Raw genomic sequence first — 23549 nt, forward strand, 5'->3', positions numbered from 1 at the left:
GGCAACAGCTTGTGTTCTTTCTGACCTCCCTTTCTCACATTGTTATGAAGCTAAGAGGGAAGAACTCACTGGCTTCTACACAGCAGGTGACCAGAAGTAGGAGCTGACTGACCCAGAGCTGGGCACTGTTCCGCAGGAAAGCCATCACACAGCCAGGCATAGAATAACCACGTATATACAACAAAGCCTTTGAGAAGTTAAATAGTGACAGTTACTGCAAGTGCTTGAAGGATATATTACAGTTCCTTTAGTCTTTTCAAGGAAGTCCTGGATGTGTGTCCCTAAAATGGGTGAAGTAAAACTGACTGATCTGATCATTTTAGGGAGCCCTTTTCCCTTTTGTCAAACTAAAAGGTATAGTTTTATGGCAAACCTATCAGACAAGTGTTAAGTTACGGTCATACTCATTTGCAAGTTATGCAGACTGGGGTCCTACAACAACAGCTGCTGTAGAAACCCACCACATGGTCCAGGCCCAGAATCCTGTGTTTTCATTTCTAAGTAGATTCCTGTTAGGAAATTTTCTTCTCTAGAATACTGAATATTACATTGTTTTCTTTAACATACCATTCTTGATGAATTACCTGCCCTTTGGATGTTCAGGGCTACATTGCTCCACTTTGACTGTGTGACCTAATTGCCCAAAATGCAGGATTAAAGAAGCTATATTGTTATATATACATGTACATGACTATAGGCTATGATGCAACACCTGTGAGAAGGCTTAAATGTCTGCTGTTCTAACCCACTGCACTCAATGCAGAAGAAACAGCACAGCTCATAGAAGATGCCTGAAGAAGTGGTTAAGTGTTCTCTATACTGAAGAGCCCTACTGACTGTCTCATTGAAATCCTTTGAAAAATGGGACTTCCAGCAGAAATAGCTGAAATAGTCATTAGGAGAGATACAAAAGCTCACCATCAATACAATGTAACACCTAACTAATCTACAGCAGTGACTGTTTCTTCTGAACAAAGTATGGTTCTGTATTTCTGAGCTAGCAATGCAGAGAAAAATGGACTTCTAAGTTGTTCTGACTAGGGTATAATACACTTACCTACATTAGACAGCACTGCAGAAAAGTAGGAACTTCTAAAATATGATTCATCTCATCCTTAGGCACATATCAAAAGTAATTCTAATGAACCTCACTGCAGAAGTACTTATTTCCTTTCAATGGCCATAGAGGGACTCTAGATAACTAATGGAGCGTATTTTTCTATCTGAAATTTTCACAGCTCCATTCCCATCCATTCCCTAGAGCTTTGCTGTCAATACAAGACTTTTGATATGGGCTAAAACCTGTGCTCATTCTGCATAAAAATATTTAATTTTTTTAAACAACACAGCCCCATGACAAGTCATCGGTCCATGATTCCAAGGAAAATAAAGGCAAATAACAGCAATACTATTAAGTGGTCTCCGCCCCCTCCATTCATTCTAAGGCTTCCACAGAACATTAACTCAGGCTACATACCTGTGCTTTACTAGCTAGCTATACTTAAGTAGAACAACAACAATGGTCCAACACAGTTGTCTAGACTGCCTTTTTGATGCTGCCACAAGCAAGTCTTTCATTGTGTCTGGAGTTCTAGCTTCTAAACAGCTAAAAAATAAGAGGAAAAGTATGCTAACTAAAGAGGTGGTTGGTAGGTGAGGGTAATATAGGGTTGAAAGAGAGAGATCAAATATCTTAGAAATATTTAGTTTTAGTATTCACCTAATTTCACCTTATTTTAGTAACTCAATATCCATTGCAATGGAGGTGTCTAAGGAAGCAGTGATAAACCTTAGTAAAATGTAACAGAAGATATTATCTTAGTGAGCAGAACACCTCCAAACTTATCTGTTCCCTATTAGCTGACTTCTGCCTTAAATTGCAAAATCACAACTTAATCTTGAACTTGGGTGCTCAGCATTTCACAGAGGTCTGTCCAGGCTCTCTCCATGTGTCCATTCACAAGGAAGGCACTAATACATCCCAGCAGAGTCAACAAGCTGTGCTGTCTCTGCTCTCAGGAATAGATTCAAGGAGCCTCTTCTGTCCAGCTATAGGGACAAGTAGCAGAAAAGGTCTGCCTCTACATATGAGACTGCAGTTCCAGCTGTCCCTGAGAGCAACCTATGAAAAGCTTCCTAAGAGCCATTCTCACTTTTCAAAGTCTCTTAAAATTAACATTTGTCTTTATTTATTATTCATTTAATTATATTCCTATACAAGACTTTTACACACGGGTTTTAAGAGGCCGAATACATTATTTATAATATTTTACTAAACCAGAATTAAAGTCTTTTTAAAAGGACCCCATTTTCAAGTTCTCCTGCCCTACTCGTAGCTCTTGCAGGTGCTAATTGGGAAAAGTACAAAATCAAGAAAAAACCCTGTAGGTGCCTTCACCTCAGTGCCTTCTCTGCATTGTAAGGAAATATCAGGGAAATTTTCTTAAAATACCTTTCTTAAAAATAAATTCTAAGTGGCTACAAGAAATGGATAGTTTATGAACAGTGAGTGCCTTAATGTTCAGTGTTGCAATAAAATCTGGGATACTGGTGAAGTTAGTCTCCTCATTATTCTGATTTCACCATGCTTATTAGAGGAAAATAATTTGAGCATATCTCCTGCACAGAACCAGCCTGTGCACTTTCCTTTATCAAAAGTCAAACTGTGACTTAGTTTGAGGTGCTAAAAAGGAAGATATACATAAACTGCTTTAGCTGCTATCACCAGGCATTACAAATTGTTTTGTTACCAAGAGCTGGAAAGCTTGCTTGTTGATCAAGAGTGATCAACCTTGAATATCTTCATGGCCAACTTAAAATTAATCAGGAATAAACACAGGTATTCTTTTTCCCGTGAAGCTTACGAAGCTTGGGGATCTTATTATTTTCAGAATATTCATTAAACTCTCTACTTACTCTAAAAATAGCATGGGAATGGGGGGTTTTTTTGCTGAGTGACTGGTGGGCAGCTGCTTCATGTATTTGTCCATTCCACAATACAAGATCTGATAACTCAATGTACTCCAGCCATGTGTCATAAATAGACTCCACCTTACCGTATCTGATATTGTCAAGGCACCAAGTAACAGCAATTAACTAATTCATCTTCAGGGCAACCCCGTGAGCTAGGTTACACCGACATAATTAACACAGGAGTAAAATGAGATTTAGGAGTTAAGGCAGTTTCCTGGGCAGAGGCCTTCATGGTCTAGTGGATTAGACATCTGCCTCTCCAACCAAAGACGTTGAGTCTAATCCTTTTTCTGACATTGATTTGCTGCATGACCTTATAGAAAGTCAATTAACTTCTCTGTTTCAGCTGCACTAGAGATAATGATGCTTACCTACCTGGTGACACATGGGCGTTTGGAAACTGTACTAAATCATACTCTTAATGTATTAGAGACTGTCAGTGGAAGAGGTGAAGCAATAAAGCTAGGAAGCTTTAATGTCCTTGCTATTTTATATATTTTTTTCTTCCCACACCAGAAATAGCCTGGGGTTGAGATCAAATTTCTTGGGTTAAGGTGCTCCTAGGGAAACTGCTTTTGGCATCAGGAATTTTCATTACATCTTGTTTGACCAGCAAAGTTATTTAGAGTATGGGTCAGCACTGGAATTGCATCAGAAAGCTATTTTAAATTTGGCCATGGAAGAAACCAACACCTTTCCCATGCTACCATGAGGTAATGAACATACTGTCACAGCAATCCCCATCAAGAACCCTGGATTCAAAGAGAGCAGAGCCTGCTGCAGAGACCTCCGAGCCTGTGCTTATGCATCATCTGTGTGCATCATTCCCTTTAAATGAGACTTTTGCAGGATAATTTCTACAGATGTCCTGACCCCTAGCAGGAATGAAATCCCACAGGAAAAGTACCTGTATACATGTACTCCTGGAGCAGAGCCACCTGATCTTGCCATCTTGGAGCAGTGTGGAGCTGTACTTAAGAGAAGGACAACTAAAATCTGCCCTGCTCATTTCATTAGGATCTGTTCCTGAACTTCTGTACTTTTCATGACATGACACAGAGTGCTAAAAAATATCACTTCTATAGTGGGCATTTGAACTGCCCAGCAGGTATCTAGGCTGGTGGTATGCACATATAACTTTTTATCATATTTTGTGTATTTGAATGGGCTTTTAATTATTTCTACAAAATATTCTGTTGCTACATATCATGTTTCCTAGCTCATAAAATCTCCCACAATTCTAATTTAGCAATAAATCAGTCAAATAAGACATAAGAACTCAACATCTACATTTATTTATATGAGAAAGATTAATTTTCCTTTTCTTTCATAATGAAGAAAACATCAAGCACTTTTTGCCTTTTGCCTGCTGAATTATAGCAAACACAGTGAACGCTCATGCAGCAGAAAATTAATAACCTGCTCCTGCCTCTGCTGCAACACTGATCACTTCTCAGCATCCTTTTTGCTGCTGATCCACCATATGCCAGATCTTTCATTTCACTGCCCTGCTCTCTTCATCCTCAGACAGGTTAGCAGCAGTTTCTTCTCCACCCTCCCAGCTCCATTGATAATGTGTTTAACATTTACTTTGATGCTATTCCTTGAGGCTTTTCAAAAACCTTTTTGGAATGAAGACCATTAAGAAAGAAAGCCTGTAGGGAAAGACAGTTTGGAAAGCTAAAGCAGAAAGGGTATATGCTTATGTATCATATGCCCCTGTAGGCTTTGTCTTGCTGCAAGCCTGCAGGTAACTCAATGCAAACCCATATTTTTGTAAATAGGGAATAAATATTGTCCTCTCCTAAAATATACCTGCACTGGTTCAATAAACTCAGACTTACTGGCTGCTACTTGTACAAACATATGCACATGAAATCCCCATAAGTTACGAGGGAGCTGTCAGATCAGTAATACAGATATTCCCAAGACTGAAAGACTGTCTATAGCTTGTCCCTGTAAATTTACTTTTTCTAGAGGCCAGTGGTGTGGTTAGCACAGACCAAATAGTTCCATGCCTACACACTGTGAAAGAACTTAAAGGTGACTTGTAATACCTTATAAATGTATCCTAGGATTTTATTCTGAGCACGGCAAGAGACATAAACCAAATCTCTATTCACCCCTCACAGGCCTAAAATAGAAATCCTTAGTGCTGGTTTTGACACAGAATAAAATTACCTGTGTGCTAAGAGGTGATTAACATGTAACACAATTGGCACTAGCAGAACATATAATTACTTTCAGACAGATTACTGGGCACTCCTTCTAAGCATTTGTAGCTTATCTTGTAATGTTATGTCATGCACTCACATGTTTGACTGGGATGCTTTTTTTTTGGCTCTTACTATATAGAGAGTTAGAACCTGTACCTTACTGCACCTAATCAACTAACACACAGAAACATCCAATTAACTTTAAGATTGACCTCTGCTGCATCAGGCTCTTTATTTATATATATTTTAGTATTGAATTAACTATGTTTTAGTATTGCATATTTTGCAAGATTTCATAAAACTATACAACATATCAGTTCTGTAGTCTAGGCTAGAAATCAACAAATGTAACTTCATCTATTGGTGGAGTAAACTATACGTAATACCAGGAAGGATAAGTTCTTTTTCTTTGTCTTATTAATTCTTTCCAGTGGCATTTGTTTAACCCTGTATATAAGCAATTACAGTCTCCTGTGAGATGTTTTCCCATTTTCAAGTTCAGAATTAAATGGGTGATTTGCATAGACTTTTTTTAAGTGGAATGTAAAGGTGTCTGGACCTTCCGATTTATATTTGCTTTCCTGTAAATTAATGCTGCTGAAGTCAATGAACACACTTGAACTTGCAGTGACTCTGCATAATACTGGTGGCTATTTGGAGGAAACAGAATCTATCTGGATTGGAAGATGGAAAAGAAATCAGTTCTCTTAAGTTTGGTAATGTAGTATAGTTCCTGAAAATAGCGTTTTTACTTCTTGGTATGATCACTAGAAGACAATGTATAGTCAGTATTAAATCAGGGCAGATACAGATGATAAAGGCAAAGCTTAATCTTGCTAGGATTAGTGACTCTAAATTGATACGGCTGAAAAACATTGCAAAATGCTGAAGTTAGGTGGCTTCAGGGGCTAGCAAAATGCCTTTCATGGTAATTATCAGAAGTCTTCAGAGACAATGATTGCACCTGGAAGCTCTGATTTGATTGCCAAAATTTTTAAAAAAGTCTGCTGCAGTAGCCTCATTTGTACTTTAATTAAGAGCTTTGTTTTTAAATATAACCATCTGATTCCCTGGGGTTATTTTTAAAGTAAGCTTCTGGCAAGGCAGCAGTGTTGTGGATTAGAGGCTTGGAATTGAGGAAAAATCATCGTTCAGCATACAGTTTAGAATAATGTGTGTATATATACAAATACATGTGTATTAAACATCATGTAACAGGATACAGGACTGGATTTATTAAAGCCAAATGGAAAGATATTTCCTCTTTGAATATTCTAGATCTCTTTTAATATATGCAATGCAGATATTGCACTGCAGTCTGGTTCATGTAAATACCATAATAATTGCACATCAATCTGATCGGTCCAGTGAAAGCTCTGTTTTACTCCAAATGTAAAACCAAGTTATCAATTTAGCTGTCTGCATCTAGAAGTCCATCTAACAGTGGCTGTTACACTTGATGTGGATATATAAGGAATATCACCCAACATCTCACCATTTATCATGGAGTATGCAAGCATGAGTGGAAAAGCAGCAGGCTCAGATAAAGCATAGTCATGGGAAAGAAGCAGCAGGGTAGCAGCAAGTGGGGCAGAATGGGGATGCTAAAGAACCATGTTAAAAGGGGAAGGCTGGGGAGGAGGGTGAAAGATCTGTACAACATATCTCTGAACTTGAGAAGCCAGAAAATGGTATTTTTTGAGTTCTTATTCCAGAAGAGAACTTACAGCTTCCAAATTTTAATGGGCAAGCATGTGCATCCATGGGGAAATCTTCAAGCTGCATGGGACATTCAGCAGAGATGGTCAATCTGTGGGGGAGTAAAAAGAAAACACATCATTTTTTTCCCCTGTGCTTTTCTTTTAAGCCACTCACTGCACTCCATGAGTGCTGAGAGAAGCATGCTTTTCCTGAAGGCTCCTTGCTCCTGCTGAAGTCACAGATAACCAACCCCCTGTTAAACTGGATGTGAGATAAGCCAGGTGGACCACTCTGTGTGCATGCCCTAGGCATTATCTAGTAACCCTGAGACATGTGAAATGACTTTATTTATGTAAGCTGTCCCAATAAGATCTTTCTTTCTTATTAGTACGTGAAGAAACTCCTGTGACTGAGTTTTTACCATATACTTTTTACTTACCTGATCTCTGTACATACTGCAATTGGACTAGGAATTTGACTCCTGAGTCGAACAGCATTGTTACAGACATAAAGAATCATTGCCTTTATATGTAGATGTAACTATTTAAATGCATTAAATATATATTTATAGATAGAAATATACAATATAATGAATATAGCTATATATAAAGTTATATATAATCAAGGACATATATGCACCACTTTATCTAGCACTATGGTTAACTTCTGTGAAAATCACATGGTATTGGAGTCCATTTCAGTTAAACACACTGTGAATTACCTGGGCATCTTGTCAGGCAAAAACAACAGGGTCATATTCCCCAGCATACTGCCTAGGGAAGCAATTCTATCCTGGATTACCCAGCAACTATGTGGAAATATTTCATCTAGACTGGACATAGGGGTAGGGAAGAAAATAACCATAGGCAAATATAGATGTTTCCCATTGATGTTCTAAGAATAGTCTGATGTAAATTTCTGAGCAGTGCAATATCAGTTATATTGATATCAAATGCATCAAATATATGAAATATCTCAAGAGAGCCAAAACATGCTTCTAGCACAAGGAGAATCTGTTTTGTTTATGCCATTTTGATATTTCCATAATACAGACAGTTTGCTCAGGATGAAAACAAAAGATGAAGATTAAAATCTCATTTTATTTTATGAATATCTTTATGGCTTTCTTATTTTATGCTGTTATTCCACCTCAGAGGCAACAGCCTAGAGACATCCAAGGCTCTACAGACTGCCTGGTACTGGGGTGACACAGGGCTGGAGGGCAGCCTGGTTCCTAACCAAACTATTGCTTGGGCAGTGAAGACCTCCAAAGAAATCCACAATGCCCTACTACCAGCATGCAAAAGTACACTTTCCTATCACTACGGCAACATGGAGCCATATATACTGGCTATATATATAGTCATCACTTCTTATGGTGCCATAAGCACTTCTATAAAAGGGGCTGTAAAGGGCAATAATCTGTGTATGGATGGCACAGTGCTCAGCCAGTCCCGTTCAGTACAATGCAGTGATGCCTTGCCAGGGCACTACAGCTACACAATCAACTGCGGAAAACAGCTCCACTCTGTTGGAGCTAACACACAGAAATTCTGGAGCTGTACCAATGGCTGGAAATGGGAAAATAAGCACAGAAAATGCAACAGTACCATTGGCTAGAGATCATATTCTGAGGATGAGCTGGGAAACAGGAAGAGAAAAAGGCAAAATGCACACAGTAATAGAAAATGTAAAGATAATATGCCACAGACAGCCAAATAAATCCAGTTCAGAACAGAGATAATTTACCATTTGGAAAGAACAGACAGGAGGGTTCAATATAGAGAAGAAATTACTGAGGCCTGAGATACCTGCACTTAAGAAAAACTGTTCTTGAGCTTTATTTTTGCAAAAGATATTTTAAGATCACTCAGATATGTAGTCTGCAGTGGAGACTGGCCTTGGGCACCAAAGGCAGCAAAGCCAGAGTTACCAAGAGTGGTGTGTGGATGAATTTAATAAGCTGATTCTCATAGTATAGTGCCTAGAATTCACATCCTTTTCACATAAATCACTCTAATGGGCATTTCAAAGCAAGGCTGCCATCCCTCCAATGCATCATTTTATTTTCTGTGTTAAGCACTGTAAATTTGAATTCCTTGATAAATTCAGAAACTTTGCTCTAAGAGCCCACGAGAAAGCCAGAGTGCTTTGCTGCAGTCCATCTCCTGTCTCTGTCTACCAACAGTTTAGGCTTGTCATTTCAGAGCTGCAGTTTAACTACATTTTAATACACACACTTGTCATCTGCAAACTTTGAAGGAGGAAATGCCTGTATCCATCTTACAACAGGTATAGAATCAGGAAGTGAAGGAATATTCAGTGAAGAATTATGCATAAGACCTCCTGCTTCATTTCACTGTCCTGTGAATTGTATCCTGCTGCCTGCATCTCTGGAAATAACCCTTGTGTGTAATGAGAAAGGCTGTAGACATTCATCAACTATAAATGTGGAAGAGAAGTGAAGATGGGTTGCACAGAGCCTGTGACCTAGTGGAATTTAATTAAGTCAGTCCAGAAATTATTTTTGCCTGTCTTAAATAAAAGGGTAGCAGATAAGGCTGGAGGGCATCTGGCTGCCACTACCTGACTCAGACGCTGCAAAGACTCTTGAGGTGCCAGGGCTACTCCCCTGTCCCCTCTGAATTCCTCATCCAGAAAGAGGCAGAATATCCCTTAATATCCTAGGGTGCTGACTGCTGCAGTCTTCTGGGTCTAGCCTGAGGGAAGGGAGAACCAAATTTAGGAGCTGTTAATGTGCTTGGGGACAGCCTTTCCTTCCATTAACATGAACCCTTTGGATAAAAAAAAATATTGTTTATTTTGCTCTCTATCAATGATATCTGTATGCTTCTTTCATTTTCCTATGCCCCTATCCTAGGACCACTCCTAGTCTGGCAATCTTGAACAAAATTAACTAGCTCTACCTATTTGTTACATGCTATTCAGAACTATGTAGTTGAGCCTCTTAGGTGATTTTTAAGTGCCCAGTGAACACTCTCCTAGAAATCTCTTACAGAAGTGTACATTACCCAAGGCTTTTGAAGTGTCTTGTAATGGCCAATGTGACAAAAATTTTGACAAGAAACTTGTAAGAAAGCTTGACTGTGAGTTCTGATTCATAGCACAAATGTCACCACCCTGAATTTCTGTATGTGCTCTGTGCCCAACAAGAACTGGTTTTCATAACTGTGTGAGGACCTGAAAAACAAAGTTACTCAACAGACTCCTGGTTCAAAGAGGCTGGATTTTCTACTGCATACAGAAATAAAAGCAGCACAGCAGACATGTACACTCTGGGGGCTGGAGGCATGGGTTGCTGCATACAGATTTGCTCTGAGATGCAGAATACAAACTATATATTCAGATCATAGCCCCAGGAGTCTCAAAAAAATTATATCTGGGGCTACTCCTTCAAATATCACCTGCAGTGATATTTGCACACTTTGGCTTTTAACATTGTCATAAAGCTTAGGGACCTTTTGTATATTCTAGTTTACACAGCTGATTACTACACAGTCCTTGGTCACAGCCAGCACAGCTTCATGCTTTTCAAACCTGATTTTTTTTAATGACAATGTAACCCATCTAGTTGATCAAGAGAAGTCAGCTGATGCCATCTTTTTGGATTTCCATACAGCTTATGCTACTGTCTCTCACAATAACTTTCTGGACAAAATATCCAGCAGACAGCTAAATAAATTTGTCATGTGAGGAGTGAGTAACTGGCTCAGGGGCTGGACACAAAGGGTTGCAGTGAATGGACGACATGAGACTGATGACTTGTCACTTGTGGGGCTCTGCAGGGCTCTGTCTTAGGCCCTGTGCTCTTCAACATCTTTGTGAATGACTTGGATGCAGGACCGGAAGGGATACGAAGCAAGTTCACAGATGATACAAAACTGGGAGCAGCTGTTGCCTCCCTCAAAGGCTGGGATGCACTGCAGAGAGACTTCCAACAAATCAAAGGGCTGGGAAATCACCAACAGTATGAAGTACAACAAAGGAAAGTGCCAGATTCTGCACCTAGGATAGGGCAGCCCTGGATATATGGACAGACTGGGGAATGAGATGCTGGAAAGAAGTACCATGGAAAGGGATTTAGGGGTCCTGGTCAGTGGCAAGATGAACACGAGACACCAGTGTGCCCTGGTAGCCCAAAGGGCCATGTCCTGGTGTGCATTAGGCACAGCATCTCCAGCTGAACAAGGGAGGGGATTGTCCTGCTCTGCTCTGCTCTTCATTGGGGCAGCCTCACCTTGAATATTATGTGCAGTTTTGGGTACCACACTATAAGAAAGATATTAAATTATTAGAGAGCATCCAAAGGAGGGATATGGAGATGGTGAAGAGCCTTGAGGGGAAGCTGTCTAGAAGTGGCTGAGGGAAGCCCACAGTTCTTGTGAGGGGAAGAAGAGGCATTGATCTGTTCTCTGTGAGGACTAGTGACACAGGACCCAAGGGAATGGCCTGAAGTGGTGTCAGAGGAGGTTCAAGTTCGATATTAGAAAAAGGTTCTCCACACAGAGGGTGATTGGACACTAGAACAGTCTCTCCAGGAAAGTGGTCACAGCACCAGCCTGACAAAGTTCAAGAAGCGTTTGGACACATGGTGTGATTATTGGGAATGGTCCCATGCAGGCGGAATTGCCCTTGATGCTTCTTGTGGGTCCATTTCAACACAGCATATTCCATGACTGCAACAAAATTACTCTCAGTTTGCATTTACTTAAGAAAGAAAAAGGAGGCCTGGGCATGCAACATATGAAACAGTCTTTGCCTAATCCTTTTAACATGGTGACTCCAGAATGATCTGTGATTCTCCAGAATGATTATGATTGCTGTGCCCAGCATAGTACAGTTATCTGAGCTAGTGACAGTCACCAAACCAGGATTTTTCTGTCACAGCACACACATTGCTCAAAAGGCAGCTCTTTCCAACAGAAGCATTAAAAAGCTTCTCTCGTCCACCATCATTCTTTCTTAGTGAAACCCCTATGGGATTAGTTCCACTCAAACAGGGTCTTTGACAAGATTATAAACAGCTGTTAAAGGTCCTTTGCAACAAGAGAATAAAACTCTGATTTTATTGAATATAATGGTAAAATTTTCCCTGACTTCAACGGGACTACTATTCATCTAAAACATGTAACAAACACTGATTACAGCTGCTGATTTATTAATGACAAACTTTTGTCCTCATAATGCTCCAAATACTCACACTGCTAACCAAGTGTTAATCAATAAACAAAATGCTATTGTGTACCTTATTTATCTGAAAAACATTGTTACGTCTACAAATTATTTAATCTATCACCTATAATTGTACATGAAAGCTTTATCAAAGCTTCATAATGTATAGCTCTTAAGAACATAAAGTGATTACTGACATTCTGTTTCAAGACACATAAACAAATATCTAAGAAAAACAGAATTCAAGCAGCAAGACTTGTTTGCTTCAGAAAAGTCACCTTCAACCATTTCCACTGGGGAATGAAGCATCACAATGCTTTCAAGAGATTGTTTCTTTTCAGCAAGAAGGAAAAGGAGGAGGTGTTAAAATCAAGGATGTGGCAAGGAAATATATTCAGATATTAGGGAGACAGACATTTGGAGTAAGTGTGCTTCAAGGTGTCATGAGAAACCCTCAGTAGTAGTCCCTGAGACAGGAGGCACCCTGTCCTGCAAGACCATGTTTTAGGTCACTGCAGGGACCCCCAAGCTGTTCCCATGATCTCCTTAATGCAAGGAGCATCTGTTCCTACTTGTGAGTAAAGAGAGAGGGGACTGAACATCCTTCTCCTACCCTGTGAGTGCAGGAAACATTTTCTAACATATTATCTGCAGCTGTCAGGCAGGAGTTGAGGGCAGTCACCTGCCTGGGGAGCCACAGACAGCTGCAAAACTTGCTTTTGCTTACAAAAAGTTATTTGCTACTAACTTTAATATGAAAGACATTAAAATACAGAGCTCTAGAATGAGAGGGAAGCAGAAAGGCAAAGTCACCAGTGGCTTTTGGAAGAACTTAATTCAAATAAATGTTGACTAATAAGCGTTACAGATGAAGGGGACACAGAAATACTTTTGTTGGCACTAAGGTACTATGGCCAGAGAGATATGGAGTTTTTCTGCCTATTTGCACTCATCCCCAAACCAGCTCCATCTTCTTAGTTATTTATTTCTGTTCACTACCCCCATCCCTGTTTAAAGGGAACATTTAAATGCTGTGCTTTGACCCCACCTGTGCTGCCAACCAGTACCTGCTCTGGGGCTCAGGTGAGCCCAAGTGCCTCCCCCCCACCCCCACTCCAGCATGAGACCAGACATTTCCCTTAATAAAAGGGAAAATACTTGCTTAAAACTCACCTTAAACCTACTGCACCCTATCTCCCCAACATGCCAAAAAAGAGTTAAGTGGATCCAGCCTTATATAGCTCACTGCAGCAGGCTTGCTGGCTCCCTGGAAAGGGAGACTTCAGGGCTGGGTCAGACCCTTTTCAGGAGTCAACTCCAGGAGAAGCTTCCTGGGGTACCTGCTCCAGCACGACCTCAGCAGAATAACTTGACCCCTTCTGGTATCTCCAGTATGCCCTCTAACACACATGGCACCGGGATAATAATAGAGTTATTCGTTTGGGTTGTTTTTCCAAACTGTGTTGTTTCAAACTTTAGGTGTATGAAATTATTCATTTGACCCCGACTGATGATACCATTCAGCTATTCTCCTATTGTGATGTCTTGGGAACACTTCAATAAGCAAACTTCTATTTCTTGCAAAAGGTTTTAAAACAAAACTTGTTTCAGGCCCCAGCATAGTAAGTGTATATAGTCCAGGGAATTAATCTCTCCCTGTGTTCCTGAAATAAATGTAGTGTGCCATTATAAGCACACATATATATATATATATATATATATATGTACAAACATAACCCACAAACATAAATATATATATGAGGACCTTTCTTAGTTTTGAAGCACTTGCCATACAGTCCTAACAAACCCTGTTGATGGTGGTGGGTTACAGAACACCCACACAGAAGTTTTAGAATGTGGACGGATTTTGCCCCTTGGCTGTAAGAGTCACCCTGAAACCTGCGCTTTTTGGGTGATTGTCTGCAGCCTGGCTCAGGGGAAAGAAGTGATTATTCTTAGAGACTCAAACAGTGTTTTTCTCATGGATTTTCATCACTTTGTTGGAAAAAAGGCCAAAATGCAGATTCAGAGCCTTGATCTGCATGTCCATGTGGGATGTGGAGGCAGTTCACCACTGTCTCCTACTAATAAACACTGGTTTCTTTGGCATACACCACATAAAGTGAACAGAGAACAGAAAGTAAAGCTAAAACTAGAGAAAGGTGCTCTGCAGAAATTTCTTAGCCCATTTTACCTTCATAACCTCTCTGCCAAGAATTCTACCATGTCCAAACTTTCCTATGATGCTGAGATGTGCTATCATTATGTGACAACAAAATGTCCTTTAAAATGCTACAGGGAAGGGACTATGAAAGACTAAGAGCTCCAGTCATTGAGGCTTTTGGGAGCTGTGAATGTGTAATTCAGATGCATGGCACACATGAAAGTAAAACTCTCATTTTAAACAAATAAAATCCTCATCACAGCTTCTGCTGAAGTGTAAAACAGGACTTTATTTGCCTAGATGAACTGTGCTTCAAACTAAGTTATTGTGACATGATCTGAGGTGGCAGAATTGATCTCAAAATCTGTGCCACTATAAGAATGACCTCCCTGCATGTGGAATAACTTGACATACTCAGAGCATACTCTTAGGAATAGGGAAGATGTTCAGCCTCTAGACACAGGAAAAACAGAAAAAGGCAATGTAATAACCAAAAGGACACACAGATTACACTATATGTATTTGGGAGGTTACAGAAAGCAGACATTTATAGTAAAGGTAATACCTTTAATTCTCCAGTACTTCTTTTAAGTGCATAAAACCAATAGATGAAGCAGTGAGTTTGTGCGTAGCCAACCTTACCATGCAAGTTATCTAATGAAGTCCATAAGCAGGGTAGAACTTACTGGATAAAACTCTGGTTTTTTGCCAGACTAATTGGTGCAGTAAAAACCCCAACCTTTTTGACAGACAATTCCTTCTTCAGGTTCTCTTCCTTCTCTTCTTTTACTTTCCTAAAGAAACTTTAGATCAAAGTGGCTATGCAGCTCTGAATGCTCTGCACAGTATCACATCCATCTGTTGGATAGCTTTACTTAAAAACTTCTCCAAGCTTTCTCTTCTTTATGGCCTGAATTCTTTTTTGGCACCCCATGAAGAAGGCTTCTGAACTTTGCCTCTGCAGCAGCTTCTTTTTTTTAGTGAATTCTTGAATTAAAACCCAAAAATTTAACTAGCTCTAGCAGTGCCGAGAAGCTGATGCAGTTGTTGATGCAGGTGAAACGGGAAACATCTCAACCAGCCCACACCTCATTTTGCCAGGCCACCCATTCCCCAAGTCTGCCCATGCTACACATTTTGATTTAAATCTCCTTATCTGCATGGCTTTTTGATAGCATGTTCAAGGAAGAGCTAACTGCAGTAAGTACAGTTGAACTTGAAGTGCTGAGTAACACTCAACTATGAGCTTGTTTTTGGCTCTCAGGAGAGCCCAGTTCCAGCTACTGGCAGAACCAGCCAGCAATACCTGGTGCCAATCAACTGCACAGCTGATCTTTGCTTTCAGTGGAAGACAACCCAAGTACAGGAGAAAGAAGGAAGCATAGAAATCACACTAAATGATGAAGGCTATGGACAAAGTGCAGTCATCCTTCAGTTTGGATATCACCTGCTAGGCAATTTGATCAGTGCAGGTTTTCTGACTGTCCAAAAGGGCTTTTGTTTTTCCATTTCTGCCTGTCAGTATGGCATGTGTTCCTCCATGGATGAAGGCTACCTCACTGCACAGACATATTTTTGCTTCCTCCCAGTTCATACACCCTTTATATTTCTATGAATAGGCATAAACTACATGATGTATTTTCTTCTGAGAAAAATTACCTGGATTTAAAAAGTAAGAGTGGGGGGAGGGATGAGGAGGAGGAGCAGATATCAGGATGTGCAGTACCAGCCCATTTGGGCTCTCTCACATTTAGATTGAGATGTACAGACATGGCAGGGTAGGTAGGAAGGATTATGACCTGGCAACCCAAAATACAGAACAAAAATCTTTGGTAATTTTCTACATTTCAGACGTAGAGCTCAAAACCATCGCATCTTCCTTTCAGCCACATGCATTTAACTCCAGCTTCCTCTTATCCATCTCAGGTTTACCTCCAAGGTCACGCCTCATCATAATATCCTGCCTTTTGTGTAACATTAATGCTCCCTATACCTCTGCAAAAATGGGAAGTGACTGGGATTAGAGGGAAACGTGCACATCCCTATGTGTATGTTCCTTATTGGTACATGAAGAAAGCTGTTTAGCCATCCAAGCAGGATGTTATTACCTGGGGTTTTCTTGCCTTACTTCTGAAATAATACATGCTCCTGACAAATACAACCATGAAAGGCCAGGTAAAGGGTCAGACTGTGGGTTTTCACTGCACCAGGAAAAGAGCCCTATGATTCCTCAGCTGTTTAACACCATAAATAGCCATTAAACAGGCCTCAATTTACCACCTGTTTGTTATTTATACCACCACCAGTGCTAGCACCTGCTACAGCATAATCACCTGTTTGTAACAGTTCAACCTCAGAGAAGGAGCTGCCGAATCTCCTAGTGACTTTTGTTTCCTGAGCTCCTCATAAGGTGCACCATATTCCCTGCTACACCCACCTAGGCAAAAGCAGAGGACTGAACCCAGTTTATGTGTGTTCAGATGTGCTATGCTTGCACAACCTTGGGCTTTTGGTTGCACAGAGAGGAAACTGTATGAGTCCTCCACAGAACAGGTCCAGCTCTGGCCAGAACATCCCATAGCTTTAGGTTGCTGGCACAATACCCATTTCTAGGCTGCATGAGTATGGAGGTAGGAAACACTGAAGGAAATAACCAAGATGAGACTCATCTGACTAAACTAAACTAAACTAAATGGCATTAGTTACACTGTACTCCTTTGCCACTGTGAAAAAAAAAAAACCAAAACAATAAGAACCCCTGAAGTGTGAGTGGAGAGAAATAAGCCTCTTAACTTCATTACTAAAGCAAACATCTGAAATAATGTAGACTTCTAACTCCATATGAAATTCTCTCTCCTGCATTGAGAGCAAATCTGGGCCCAGAGGCTCAGCTGCAGTCACCAACATTACAGATTAACAGAATTAGGTGAATCCCACCCTCCCTGCTTGCATTATACCACAGTGTATTTTAGATTACTCATTGGCAGTCAAATGTTTCAGCACAAATATAATGTACTTCAGAGGATGGTATTTCTGATTAGGCAGATGAAGATACTAAATTCTGTCTAAGTGAAATGACCAGGGTATCCACTGTAATGTTATCCTCCCCTAATAGTAAAAAAGACAGAAGAACCATAACAATTCTTCAGCATCTACCAGACACTTTCAAAGCCCCCAGATTCAGAAGCAGATTGGGCAGATACAGTCACCAAAGCATCTGTCCTTTCCCTGGGTGTTTGGGGGGAGCTGTGAGGGCACTGCTTCCTTCTGGGTTCTGTCCAGCCACCCCATCCATACGTGCCAGCTCTGCTGGTTCATGCCTATAAAGCAGTTAGAACACAAAGGAATCTGGCAGAAACTGTACCGGCTAACCCCAAAGGGAAGTTGGGTCTGCCTCTGCACTCAGCACAGACCTGGAACTAAAGTTGTACCTTTTGTAGCTCCTCAAAACCCAAGCAAGCATCCCCTCCTCCAAGGACATGCTGGTTCTTGTTTGGGTTTTGTCTTTTAATCAATTCTGTCCTTGCTGTGCAAGTTCCCATCTCTGTGATGGAGAGCTCTGCAGGGCTCTTCCCACTTTTATTACCAGCAGAATAGACCATGTCACACAATCTACATAGGGATTATATTTGGTCATAATTGCCCATTTTGAATGAATTACACCACAGTCTTCTCTGATGCCTTTCTCTCCCTGTGAGCAACTCCAGCCCTGGATTTTTCAAAACAACAAATCTTGGATCCTTGAAGGACAGCTTTTGAGAAATGAGGCAATGTGCAACCAAAACAGAGCGATGGGAAGCAAGAGACTTGGTGTTTAATCAAGAATCCTGCTGCTATCCTCAGGGAAGGGCCTTTCACTTCACATATCCCTATTTTCTCTCCCTCTGTCAAAATCTGAATTGACGAAAAGCAGCTGAGAGTCCTTGCCACCACTGCAATTTTTCATCACTCCACAAGATTCAGTCCAATGTAAAGAAATAACTTTTTTTTTCTTCCAGCTTCAGGCAGATTGAAGCTTGAATACAAAAGAAAACACAGCAAGTCTAACACAGGGAAAGGAAATGTGTATTTGTATGTCTTCATACCTTGTAATTAGTTTTTTAATATTTATACAATACCTAAAAAGTATTGACAGATCCCTTTCTGTAGATATAAAAAATAAATAAGGAAAAATGCATTCAGATTGAACAGAAACATTTCCATCTGGAACCAGACATCTGGCTGATGGAAAACCGAGGACTCATTTTAAATCATGGATTTGCTGGTCACTTGTCGTTTGTGGGCACACAAGCAAACCTATGTCTGGCAAAGTCATATCTTGAGAATGTACACATTTCTCATAGAATAATTTTCCCTTCAAACAAACAAACAAACAAACAAACAAACCCTGGCTTTCCATTAAAATCTTGAAAACAGCATCGTATCTTCTGGTCAACTGGCTTTATGATCAATAGTTCTAGAGCATAAAATGGTAAGGTTGCTAATCCAAGCCCTTCATGGAAGAGCAGAATTAGTGCTAACATGCACTCAGGACATGCATTCACTCGCAGAAACAATTTTAATGCTAAGTGTAAGAATCAGTATTTTCAGTCCAAGGAAGCCTGCGTATGCAGCACAGCAGAGCAAGCAGCGTGGTAATGCTGCCATCAAGTGGATACACTTTGCTGAATTGTAAATATCTTTCTGGAGCTGCAAAGGTAACAGTATTTTAGGGCTGTATTAAAAATTTTGGAGTTTTTTTAACACCATGCTGAAGAATGTCTGCATTCTCCAGCTGTTAAATTATTCATATGTAAATTATTGGGACAGATTTTACTGTAAACTCTCCCAGGTTCTCTGGCAGTCTTCAGTTGCCATAATAACACAGGAAAAATCTGTGCACTCCTCAGATATATGACTATGTCCTATTTAAATTCCCAGATTATATCAGATGCATGGAAGTCCTGGTGATAAAAAAAGGGATTTGGGATCCTTTCAAATTGACAGTGAGAATGGGGCTCTAAGGAGTGCCTTTGTGATGGCATAAGAAAGATTTTTCACTATCTATAAGCTGATAGAAAACCATTAAAAATGCATAAAAGCTGCTGCCCAAAAGTTAATATATATGGGCCAAAAGTTTAGCTCTAGTGAGCATGCTCTACTTCATATAATTTTTGGCTTCTTCACAGCATTTTTTTCTGGCATTCTACAGCAAAGTTTATCAAAGCTTCTGTCTTTACAGCCAATTCACACTAAGCAAAAAAAAGAAAAAAAATGCAGTTCACTGAAACATGATGGTTCTCTTTTTAGCCTTAAAATGTTGCTTAAATCACTGTTCCAATTTTTCAAAATAAACGAATTCTATATGTTTTACAATATTTATTTCTCAGATAATATAAACGAAATATATTTTGATTTTTTTAAAGGAAATAATCTAATTTTTACCTTCATTCAAAAAGCTATTTTATATACATATTAGTGAAATATGATGTATGTTTTCTACTGCTTTTTATACCAGTGTTCTTACTGAAGGAAAAAAAAAAAGTAAAAAATTTTAAAGTGTAGCTACGGACAATACTCCCCTCTAGGGGCAGAAACAGAATTTGCAGCGTTCCATTCAGGAGCGTTTCATTTGTAAATCACATTAGTGAAATAAAACTAATAGGTCCTCCCAAGTGAAAGACAAACAGAATTATTAAGTCATTCCCCACAGAGAACACTGCTGTCTGTGGAATCTGTCTAGAGGACGTGTTCCTGTATTCACACAGAAGGATTTTAGTGCCACACATACAGAGCAGCTAATTTATCAGATTTCCATCCAACATGCATCCCATCAACTTCTGACCCAGACAATGTATCATCAAATGCAATATGCGAGGTGTACATTTTTCTTTATAAGTAAACACGTGTGTCATGGAAACGTATGTCCTGACAAGTACTAAAGCTGGAAGTTTGCTCAGCTGCTCATACTTGGTATATTTGGAAGCGAAATTGGATGGAAGGTCAGCATTGGCTCGGCTGCTTTCCTCCCCTTCATTCAGGCAGCCAGATGCAAGGTTGCAAAAGCAATTCAGGCATCTCTGTCAATGACAGAGGGTCCAATCCTCCCCACACAGAATACTCCTACGTACAGTCTGGGAAGCTCGCAATTCCTCCTTGGAAACGAGGAGAATGCAGAGCTAACAGAGGGCTGTCTACACATCCCCAGATCCTGAGAACTGAGTAAGCCTGATGGGAGCTACAGGAACTGGGGCTCAAGCCTCAGCTGAAACTCAGTACTTCACCATGTATTACCACTGAGACAAGCAGCTCCCCCCAAAAAAAGCCCTGTGCTGTCTATCTCCTCAAGGAAAGCCATCCTAGGTAACTCTGCTAGCTGTTACCTTTGTTAGGACACTCAAGGAAGCTGAAGGGGCTGGCTGCTTGTCACAGTCACCTCTGAACAGCTTGGGATGATACCCTCAAGACACCCTGTGGCACAGGATGGCTCTGCCTCCAAAGGAGCACAGCTCCATGCATGTTACAAAAGCAGGACCCTGACTCATGTTTAAGCAGAAGGTTTAGAAACTTGAAAGCTATTACTTGTAATAGTGGAAAGCAATCTGATTTAAAAGATTTGCACTCTATTTCTTATCACATATACTGTGGTTAGTAGAAATTTTATTTCCACAGACAATATTCTAACCAAAAAAAGTTATGTTGCATGGTTTTTTTTAGGTTACAAAAGCATTCTGTTCTTTCTGTAGTCTACAAAATCATCAATCCCAAAAAATCAGGGAAAAAGGAGCTGAGTGGGATGATGAGAAAGTCTGTGTCACATCCATGTTTTTCTCCAGCTGCATATGCTGAGCTTTTCCTGTGGGACCTGAAAATATTATGCCATTTTCACCAGAGAGACACCTTGACAGAGTAACTCAGATTCAGTGATGAGCTCACCTAGGCCTAGCTCACCCAGGTCTCACTCTGCTAGCTGGGGTGGGTTAGCTCCTCTCCTCATGAATCAGGGTTTCACTGCATTTGTTTAATGCTGCAAAAAACAGTGCTTGCACAGAAATTGTGCAATCTGCTCCACAATGTCATCATGTTCTTCTCCAGGCTGAATGCAAATCTGATCTGGACTTCACTTACACAAGTAATTTACACAGGTAACTGGGAATTGCCACCTCTGCAATCTCTGGAGTGGTACTTATGTAGTCCATACAGCAGTGGGACTGGTTTTAAGGCTGGCATCACTAACTTTTTTTGTGAAGTCTCTCTGATAGGTGGGATTATCACTAATTTGGGGCTAGTAAGTACAGCAACACACACAGTAGAAGAAAAAATTAAGATGGTTTTTCCTTCTTTTAAACATGACTTCCATCATGTCTAAGTCTTTTTAGTGCTAATGCATTTACAACTGGGATGGTCTAAAACAGTAAGGACGTATGTAAGGATACCCCGTGTCTCCTTTTCCTTCCAGAATAAGGGATTTAAGACTAGACTCAAAAAACTCAAACATGTTTGAAACACCTGAAATAAAACCTGGGAAGCTCCTGGTCCCTGTGTACAGGAGCATAACCCTCTTGAGCCTCAACAAGTCTTAACCACTAGGCCCATGAGCAAGCCTGGGACTCGCCCTGCCAGAGTGCAGGACTGTGCAGCCCCACAGCAGGACACAACACAGCCAGAGCTTGGCTTCCCACACATGGCTGGGGGCTGCCTGCTGAAAACCCAGTCATCTCAGTGCCCAACTTCAGGCTCCTGAGCACTTTGCTGGGTCTCAAGCACTCTGGGCTTCTTTACTGAAAGTTCAGAATAACCTTTTGCTGCTCAGTAGGTTTTTACTTTTATCTCTTTTTCAAGTTGTCCATATGACTATGGTCTTGGAGAAAACTCTGTTGAAGATATACAGCAGTCTTAATTACTACAGGCTAACTACCTTTAATGAGCAAATTTCCATACAGTGATGTGGGATTTGGCCTGAAATAATTTCAAACACCTAAAATTATTGATGTTATATCTTTTATCTACATTATGCAATGATGATCCTTGGCAGTATACTCAAATCAGAAGAAGAGTACAACTCTGAAGATCTGAGACACCCATTTGCTTCTCAGTAATATAATGTCCCAGCTTTGTTTGAAGGATTGTACTTGCTAAAGCAGCTTCACAGTGCTGCTAGCTTATGCCATTTATCCCTATGATCATTTTCCTTTTAGCGCTATTAGTCAAATTAATACAAAAAATATAACAAAAGTTCCAAGGGTTCAAGATGTACTGCCCCAGAACAAAGTCTCAGTTTCTGGTCTTGGATACTGTTCTCCTGCAGTCTGCACTACAGCTACAAAAACAAACAGTAAGAGAGAACAGATCGTCATAAAAAAGCTGAACTGATTCATCAATCTGTTGAGAATATGCTTTCCATTTAATCAAAAGAAATAGTTAAGCACTAGCACTATTCAGAAGCTACTAATTTGTACTTTAAGGCTGCAATTATATTTTCCATTTTTCTTGATGTGCACACAAATATGCGTGAAAGATTGGTTCCCTGGCTCTACTAGGAGTGAAGAAAGCGATGCTCCCCACAAGTAACTGTAGTTATCTGGGAATCAGCACCAGAAGAAATCAACCCTGGCTATTACCTCATGGTATACAGCAGAGTGCCATCATCCTCCAGGCGCAGAAGCTTGTTTGGGGTTGTCATGTTGTGAGCAATAGACTTCTTGCCATTGTGGAAAAAAGTGTCTGGGGTCCAGATCTTGCTGGCGAGCAAGTTGTTAAGAGGAAGGCGTTGCATAGGTCCTTTGAATCGCAGCCTTTCGTCTTTCCAGCTTTGTCGGAAAAAAACGTCAATGGTGTATTCCTGGCATAAAGAAATACTCGAGGTATTGCAGGATCTGAATAGAAATTATGGTTCCAAAAATGACTTCAGCAAAGTAAATACAATCAAATTGGCAGCCACGTGCTAACTTACCATTTCTGTGTCTGACACAGGACCAAAACTGGTAACATAGATGTCTGTTTTCACCTGAGTTATTCGCTCTGTAATAAACATAGGCTCTGCATCAGTAATTGCTTTAAAATGCAAATACCTTCTAGCAATACTTATTTCTATTAATTTCTGAATCGCTCAAAAATCTCCAAAAGATTTAAATAAAGAGCATGCTTGAGGAGGCATTTCATGCCAGATGAAATGCAGTTGTTGACCTTTGGGAGTCCAGGCTTTGCTCTTACAAACAGAAAGAAACCAGCCCTTCAAGAGTGCATTTCCTCTGACTGACAAGTTTTGCTCATAGAGACACAGAATGGTTTGGGTTGGAAAGGACTTTAAAGATCATCTAGTT

At 40.3% G+C, this 23549-nt stretch overlaps 1 protein-coding gene across 11 annotated transcripts in view; it reads right to left on the reverse strand.

Moving 5' to 3' along the window:
• The window catches only part of GABRA5 (gamma-aminobutyric acid type A receptor subunit alpha5), a 56199-nt gene that overhangs the window by 21433 nt on the left and 11217 nt on the right, over window positions 1-23549 (reverse strand). For all 11 annotated transcript variants that reach the window (XM_085582544.1, XM_021546712.2, XM_085582533.1 and 8 more), the window contains 3 exons: window positions 23180-23247; window positions 22848-23068; window positions 6917-6999 (listed from right to left, as the gene is read on the reverse strand). In XM_085582544.1, the coding sequence (XP_085438670.1) occupies window positions 6917-6999; window positions 22848-23068; window positions 23180-23247 (372 nt within the window). The remainder of the gene's footprint in view (window positions 1-6916; window positions 7000-22847; window positions 23069-23179; window positions 23248-23549) is intronic.

The sequence above is a fragment of the Lonchura striata genome, chromosome 1 (assembly GCF_050655825.1).
Source record: "Lonchura striata isolate lonStrDom1 chromosome 1, ASM5065582v1, whole genome shotgun sequence".
NCBI lineage: Eukaryota > Metazoa > Chordata > Aves > Passeriformes > Estrildidae > Lonchura > Lonchura striata.